The 8,000-nt window shown below is 31.3% G+C and overlaps 2 protein-coding genes across 3 annotated transcripts; one reads left to right on the top strand and one right to left on the bottom strand.

Moving 5' to 3' along the window:
• LOC104761009 lies at positions 3,042-4,740 on the top strand. 2 transcript variants are annotated; one of them, XM_010484025.2, is made up of 7 exons: positions 3,042-3,360; positions 3,476-3,516; positions 3,607-3,677; positions 3,766-3,945; positions 4,029-4,109; positions 4,246-4,366; positions 4,462-4,740. In XM_010484025.2, exons 2-6 carry the CDS (start codon positions 3,492-3,494, stop codon positions 4,312-4,314), a joined length of 426 nt encoding a protein of 141 aa, XP_010482327.1. In that variant the 5' UTR covers positions 3,042-3,360; positions 3,476-3,491; the 3' UTR covers positions 4,315-4,366; positions 4,462-4,740. The 2 variants fall into 2 exon arrangements, with proteins under 2 accessions (XP_010482327.1, XP_010482326.1); XM_010484024.2 differs by having other exon boundaries at positions 3,043-3,360; positions 3,476-3,522.
• On the bottom strand, positions 4,986-7,492 carry LOC104761008 (serine/threonine-protein kinase HT1-like). The gene is made up of 6 exons (XM_010484023.2): positions 6,860-7,492; positions 6,458-6,590; positions 6,158-6,353; positions 5,768-5,892; positions 5,529-5,687; positions 4,986-5,452 (listed from the first exon to the last, which is right to left on the bottom strand). The coding sequence occupies exons 1-6, from the start codon at positions 6,946-6,948 to the stop codon at positions 5,138-5,140; spliced, it is 1,017 nt and encodes a 338-aa protein (XP_010482325.1). The 5' UTR covers positions 6,949-7,492; the 3' UTR covers positions 4,986-5,137.

The raw sequence follows: 8,000 nt of genomic DNA, 5'->3' as shown, positions 1-8,000 counted from the left end.
AAATTAAATAATAATTAATTCAAATATGTAGGACATAACTACAGAATTTTAATAATTTACAAATAATAATTTTTGTCAAATAAAATCATGGAAAATATGTTGGATAAATAATTTAATGGATTAAAAGTATAAAGGTTAATGTAAATGATTATATATTATAAATTACAAAATAAATAATAATAATAAATTACAAATAATAATAAATTCACATATGTTATAAATAGCACAATGTTAATAAATTGTAAATAATGTTTTTAGTTTTGCATTAAATATATCTACATAATAGTTTAGAATATTATTTTGTATTTAAGGTTTGAAATATTTTTCATTAACACAAAACAATTAGTAATTTACAATTATATTAATTATTTATTATTTTGTACCGCTTATTCTAAAACCGCAATTTTGTTTTCACCAATCAAACATTATTCTGTACCGCTTATTTTGTACAAACCGCACTTGTCCCGCAAATATATTTTTCTTGCACGTATCGCAGTTGAACCGTACCGCACTGTAATACCGCTTTCTCCGCACAACCAAAACCGCGGTTACCATTGGACCCTAAAGCTACAGCCGTAATCAGTTGTGTAATAATAAATCTAATTAACACATCTTTCTTTTTAGTGTTTTCTACAAACAAAAACATCGCCAATTCTTTTTTTTTTCTTGTAATTTTATCCTTTACTAGATTAGGATCCGTCCGATGTGCAGGTTTAGAGTTTTTAAAATAAAATAAAATTTAACAAAGAATATAAAATAAGTATTTTTAGTAAATAAAAACTATATATAAAAGTAAATAGATACACCGAGTTGTCCAATGTAAATGTCTGGTATAAAAGGTGCGACTCTGCGGTTGAGACTATTAGTTATATTTTTTTGAATGCCCTCACTCGTGGGAAGTTTGGGATTTATCAGAGGCTTTCCATATGAGTCGATGTACTCAAATTTGGATTTTGTTTTCTGGAGGGATGTCTCTCAACAAGGTGATCCTGATCAACTTCTTCAATTAATATGATTTTTATGGACAATCTGGAAGGTCATAAAAGAAAAAAAAAAAGGTTTAGAGATCGAGACGAATGATATAATTGCTCAGGCTTTGGGCGATAAGTTAGCCTGGGAAAAGGCGCTATCTTCTACGGCGGTCATGTCGGCTCCATCTCCGTCCTCGGATGTCCAGGTTTCTTCAGATTGATAGTTCTTGGAATGCGACCAATGTGCATTCAAGATTGGTGTCCAGGTCACGTGCTTTGCATTCTCTTATGTTTGAAGTTTCATTTGTAAACCCATTCCCTCTTGCTTGGGCAACTAACCGAGGAAATTCCTTTTAATTTATTGTTTGGTTGAACAACTTTTAGTTAAAGAAAATAGTTGTATATGAGTTCAAAAGTATTAAAGTTAAATTAAAAATTTAACAAAGAATATATATTTAATTATTTTCGTAAGTAAAAACAATGTATAAAAGTAAAGAGATAAACTTCTAGTTATAGAAAATAGTTGTTTTTTTTTGCTATAATACAAAAATGTATATCCATTTACAAATCTACTGTCTACATTACCAGTAAAAATTTATTTGTACACACAAATATATTTTACTGTTAAAATATACTCTTTAGTCTTAACTACTACCAACACATTGTCTTTATGAACACATTAAATAATCTATTATATGTCTCTCTTCACTTTAACATTTTTATAGTTACAAAAACTCATACATTAATCTTACATACTCATATCATATATATTACAATAGCAGTCTTTTGAATAAATTATTTGATTGGTGAAAAAAATATGAGACGATCTATTTTTTTTTTTTTACTTCAACAATTTTTTTCTTTATGTAAAGGTGAGTATTTACATTTTTTAGATACAATAATTAATTGTATAATTTTCACAATCATTTTTCTTATCTTATAGAAAAAGTAATCTTTTTCTTGTAATATAGCAACTTAAAATTAAAATAAGTAAACAATATTATATTTTGAATTTTATGGTATATATATATATAATTTATCTTATAATTAGATTTTAAATAAAAATAGGTTTTATTTTATCTATTTACTTTTATATAAAATCTTTTTAGATTAGCTTTTGAATTTTTACATTTTTTTTTTTAAAATATTAATAATGAATTGACATTTTTCAACATGAATGAGATAATTGATACGTGTCACGATCTTGTTAATTAGTAATTTTGTCATCAAAGTTTATATAATAAGATCTCCAAAAATACAGATCAATTTCACAAATTCAAAAATTACATAATATAACATGTCATCACCACCTTCAAATTTTAAAACTTTGATTAATAATATATCAAATCGAAATTCTAGTGATTAATAACTCAAGTCCATTTTTACAATTTAAAATTTTTAATATATGTGACTGTAAATATTTTTAGAAAATACATATATAATTATAGTATGTACTGTTTTTAATTTTGTATAGTTGATTTGCATTTTTTTTGGAAAATAAAGATAAAGTTACAAGAAATATAATAGAAATTATTAGAAATACTTTTTTGTTGATAGCTCTTTTCAAAAATGTCTTCTTGTGTCATTTTCATTTTTTCCTCTTTTAATTTTTATTGCTATTGTTACCTCTATTTGAAAAATATTTAAATCAATAAAATGAAAAATTAAAATTTTCCGCGAAACGAAATTCCAACAGCCAAAATTTGTTTTTGGCGGTTCACTAAATTTTACAGGAGTTTTTCAACAGTTTTAAAAAGGATTTACAAGTGTTTTTAAAGGGTTCTAAAAAATTTTCCAAGAAATTTTCTAAGGTTTTGAAAGGATTTACAAGGGTTTTATTTTTTTTTTAAATAGGTTTTTAAAGATTTACAAGGATATTAACGAATTTACAATTTAAAAAAAAAAGACTTTATAAATACACGCATATTAGTAAATAGTTATTTTTAAAAAGTTTAACCAGTCATAAACAAGTCTATATAATATAAAATATAAATTTAATATAAAAGTTGCAAAGAAAGTTGGAAACATCCTATATTATGAAACAAAAATACTTCTCTAAATATTTTATATTATAAAATGGAGGGAGTATAATTTAGTGATTTGTAAAAAAAAAAAAAAAGATATCTTTGAAAATAGGCTTCAAAAGTGGGTATTTAAAAAAAAGAGAGCATAGTAATCAGGAAAAATGCTGCAAATATAATTTGGGGTGGTTTATGATTATGAAAATATGAAATATGAAAGAGGTATCTGAGCCCATTGTAATTTGATAGTACTAAATCAAGAAAAAGGAAGCGGAACAAGTTATAACCCTTTTTTCTTTGGGGCTTTTTGAGATTTTGTTTCTTTCCACTGCAATCTCCATCTTCCTCGTTAGCTTCGATTGATTGAGGTATCGCCTCAGCGCATTTGATTTTGTTATTTTTTTTTTCCTTTAGATCATGACTCGATTCCGATAATCTTCCCTAATTCCTGTGTTGTTTGGTTTATTTTGATTTTTGTTTTAGGGTTTCTATTCATCCGATGGAGCAATCTCTTTCTCCTTCAGGTTCAGGTATCTCCCGATCGAGCTTGAGTCATATCCGATTGTTGTTTATCTCAGTTTTTTCGATTGATTGATTGAACCATGCTTCCGCAGTTGATTCGAAGGATATGCATGGGCTTCTTGAATCCAATGCTTTAGATTCTCCCAGTCCCAGTGTTATCGATGTAATTCCCTTTTTTTTTTTTTTCAGTAACTGAATCCAACGCTTGGATATATTCTTCTAGTTGACTGGGTTTATTTGTTTTGTTTTAGAAAGAAGAAAACATGGTGGAATCATCGGCTGAGAAAGTTGATACGGTTCCTAGATTTATCCAGTTAGCTAAGGAGCTTCAGAGATCTATTCCAGTCGCATGGAATCAACACGGTAGCATCACTGAGTTTGACAAAAAACAGTACAATTTGGAGAACCCTCAAATTCAGAAAATAATGGAGGTAAATATAGTAATCGATATTCGAGGGCTAATCCTGACATTGAATCTCATGTTTGTTTTTTTTTTTTTTGTTTTATTTATCAGTGTCAGGATCCGCAGAGCTCTCTAAAGGCTCTTTTTACGGTCTTACAAACTAGGATTAGCAGCTTCCGCTTCACTTTACAAGTTTGTTACTTACACAATCATTTCTAGCAAATGTTGACACTAACCATCAATCGATCTGCCCTTTGCATGTGGTTAATTTATAGAAAGTTTTACGCCGGTTTAGACCCAAACTTACTCCGGTTGCGTTTTCTTGTAGATGAAATGTATTAAGATTCTTCTGGAGGCTGAGGAAAAGGCCAATGCGGTTGATAGGGGAGAAAAATGAAAATTCCACTGCATTGAGGGAGAGAAGATCGAGTAAAGCTTTGGCATGCAGTGTAAGTTTTCAACAAGATAAAATTTTGTTGATAACAACTTTAAATGGTTTTACATGACTCAATAGTTGTTTCTTTGGTCTCTTTGTGTTTTGTAGAATTGACAGTAAAACTCCCATTGATGTGGCTTGAGAAGGACGCTTACCTCCGAGACCTTTGGATGGATCAATATAGTACTATAACTAGAATTTTTTTTTTTTTTTTTATAATAAAAATTTGACATTTGTTTGAGACCTTGGAGAGATTGATTGTGTATTTGACTTGGTAACCTGATCCCTCCTGACTTTTCAGTTTTTCTTTTTTTGTTTTTTTTCTTCCTATGTTGTTTTCTAGTTTCATCCTTACGCACCACATAACCATTCACTTGTTTGGTAGCATTTGAGATATCAAACTTTGGTTTACCGTTTCAAAAGTTCGACATCAAAATGATACCCAAAAAAATTAAAAAGAGTGGAAGATGAAGAGTTGACTTAATTAATCCTCGAGTGTTGATAAGAGAAGGGGATCCCTAAGAGAAGAGATAGAAAAATACAAAAGGGTATACTGATTTAACACAAGTACAAACTTTCTTATTTCCTGAGCCTCATTAAGATAGTTTTACTTTACTTCTACTTTTAATTCATTTCAATTGCATAACTATTTTATTTATATAAATGAACATTTTGCTAAATTCATAGAGTTTATCTGGGATGGGGAAGACGTTATTACATCAATAAATTTGAGTGATGTCTACCAAATCTTTGGTCCTAAACCACTCTCTCTGTGATTTAAACGTTAATAACATTGATTGAAGCAGAAAAACAAACCTTTTCGTTTGTCTTCACTTTTGGCCTTTGGAGTTTCCCCACATTCATCAAGCTTAGCCATCAAAGAGCTAGTTCCAGGAGAATCCGGTGGCAATAGTGTATTCTTCGAAGCAAGAATCCGTTGTGGAATCGCAGATATCGGAGATCCAACCTTAGAGAGATAGTTAAGTAGCAACTCAATGATATGTGTGAAGTTGGGCCGAGCATTAGGATCCTCATTCCAACATGATGTTACAATGTCCCCCAACTCCTCTGGTAAGCTCTCCGCGCTTGGTCTCACATTCTGTAGAAGGCATATATGTCAAAACAAAGAGAGTAATGTTTAGCTAAAAGAAGCAAAACAAGAGAGTGTTACACACTTTAAAGGCTGCTGCATATGCTGCTTGGAGGTTCGACATTCCCTCAAAAGGCAATTTATTGTGTAAAAGCTCCCACAGAACGATTGCAAAGCTATATGCGTCGACTTTGTGGTTGTAATGCTTCTTCTCTCCCAACCGAAGTGTTACCGTGCTGTACAACTGTAATATCCCATCAAGATTGTCTTTAAGTAACCAAAGAGAAGCATGATAAATTAACAAAATTTTCAATAATAAAGTACCTCAGGCGCCATCCATCGGTACGTTCCTGTCTCAGCCGTCATCATCTCAGTCAATGACTCTTCTCTTGCTAATCCAAAGTCTGCTAGTTTTACTGTTTTGTGGTCTGCAGTTAAAAGCAAGTTCTCTGCAAAACAGAAGAAAAGATCCTCCTCCTTTAACACCATCTTCTGAAAGTAAGGTCTCCACCAACACTTAAAGATCTAAATCTAATCCTAACCAGAAGAATATTAAAAGAACTTGAAGCGTGTGTGGTGTCAGACAATTAAAAAAGAAAGAAAGATTCTTTGTGATTGAGATCTGATGAGCATGTGGTTTCCATGAAACAAGGTGTTGTTTTGCAAATATTTTAAGCAGATCATTAAAGAGAAAAAGAACGGTAAATTTTTTACCAGGTTTGAGATCACGGTGAATGATCCCATGGGAATGCAAGCATTCCATACCACGAGCAATATCAAGCGCAAAACCAATGGCCACACGGGTCTCCAAACACGCAGGTCTCAAGTTTAACAGATATTTACGCAGTGTACCGCCTTGAAGAAGTTCAGTAACTATCACCATTACAGGCTCCTTGCAAGCACCAATGAACTGTGATTCAGAGAACAAATGACTCATGTTAAACCATTACTGATAAAAACAATAAGCAAAAGACAAAAGCAGCAGCCATAGATCTCAAAAGAAGAAAACAGAACCTTGACTAAATTCTTGTGTTGGACTCGTGAGAGCATTTCTACTTCTCTTAGGAATCTTGAATCCCTCTTTGCAATCTCTTCTGGTGTTTCTCCTCTGTGAACTATCTTTATAGCAACTGTTTGATTCTTGTATCTGTTTACAGATCGTACCAACCAAAAAACAGTTGAGATCCATTACTAAAAAAAAACACAACTTTTGCATAGCCAATTTCAACAATTTAACTAGGCAAATCTAGATAGAATGAGTCTACCAAACAAGCACTCTCTTCATACCCATATAGAAGAAACACTAAACTTCACTTACCCACAAATCAAAATCCAAACTTTTCATCAGCTGAACTAAGAGTGAAACTAAATCAAATCCAGAAAATGAGAAAGAAGAAGAAGAAGAAAGGAGCTTACTTTCCCTCATAGACTTTGGCATGAGCTCCTTCACCAATCTTTGGTCCAACAAAGAGAAGCTGAGGATCAATTTGCCATTTGTGTTCCATTCTGAATCCAGTTCAAGAATCCATGTACTCAGATTACTTCAAACCTTGAATCAGGAGGGCACAAAGCAGCCACATTTTTTTTTTACTGATCTCTCTCTCTCTGTAATCTGAAACACCAAAAAGACTTGTCCTGTTCTTTTTTGGTTTATCACTTTCTTGATTTGTTGTATCTCTGAAGATTTGAGTTGAGGGCTCAGAAGAGAAGAGATAAGTAAAATAGCTATAACATGGCCTTTGATGAGGCAAAAGCAAGTATCCTCACATGTCCGTGAATTAAGCACAAGTCTTAGAGAGAGAAGAAGGCGACACCAGGCAAGCTCTCCCCCAACTAATAATATATATATATATATAAGTGTTTTTTTACATATATAATATATTAATAAATTGAGAAAACTCAATGGATAAGAGAAGAATTTTTACAAAAGAAAGATAGGAGCAGAGCAAGAATCAGTTGTGGATCTGTGTAAGTAGAACAACACTGAATCGCTTTGGTTTATTGGGTTTTGTACTAAAGAACTTGAGGGGGATTTCAGTTATTGAGTTTTGGAGTTTTGTCTAGTTTATCTTTGATGGTGGCAGCACCAGAGCCATTGTCTTGATGTGGTGAGAGTGAGAGTTATGAATATGGAGTGGTGAGTATAATAACGAATGGTAACAATTAGTGTTGTTTCTAAAAATATCATCTAGAGCGGTATTTTTGGAAATATTTAACCTCTGCTATCTTTCTTTCCAAACTTTCAAATTCCAAATACTAATTACTAAATATATTTACTTACCAAAATTATATATATATCATCCAAACAAATTTTTTTAATTTATATTAAATGCATTATATTTTTAAATTAGAAAATAAAACATTATCAGCATATTGAATTCATTTTAGGGGAATTGCACGACTCAAAAAAAATTATAATTCATTCAGTAGCTATTATAACCATATAAAAGTAATATAATCTGTATTTTCTATAATAATTACAATATTAGCCCCTTTTTTATCACTCTCTATCACCACTCTTTACCACCACCTCCAGCCTCACCGCCGTCTACCATCT

This window comes from Camelina sativa, chromosome 18, assembly GCF_000633955.1.
Source record: "Camelina sativa cultivar DH55 chromosome 18, Cs, whole genome shotgun sequence".
In the NCBI taxonomy this organism is placed as follows: Eukaryota; Viridiplantae; Streptophyta; class Magnoliopsida; order Brassicales; family Brassicaceae; genus Camelina; species Camelina sativa.
This window is presented reverse-complemented; position numbering and strand designations above follow the sequence as displayed.

Bases quoted from the DNA above. Each gene is read 5' to 3' on its own strand.
- LOC104761009 (XM_010484024.2), top strand. From the start codon at position 3,492: ATGGAGCAATCTCTTTCTCCTTCAGGTTCAG. The intron at 3,678-3,765 runs GTAATTCCCTTT...GTTTTGTTTTAG, and splicing joins CCAGTCCCAGTGTTATCGAT to AAAGAAGAAAACATGGTGGA. The intron at 3,946-4,028 runs GTAAATATAGTA...TTTATTTATCAG, and splicing joins AAATTCAGAAAATAATGGAG to TGTCAGGATCCGCAGAGCTC.
- LOC104761008 (XM_010484023.2), bottom strand. From the start codon at position 6,948: ATGGAACACAAATGGCAAATTGATCCTCAGCTTCTCTTTGTTGGACCA. The intron at 6,591-6,859 runs GTAAGCTCCTTT...ATCTGTAAACAG, and splicing joins GCCAAAGTCTATGAGGGAAA to ATACAAGAATCAAACAGTTG. The intron at 5,688-5,767 runs GTACTTTATTAT...GGGATATTACAG, and splicing joins ACCGATGGATGGCGCCTGAG to TTGTACAGCACGGTAACACT.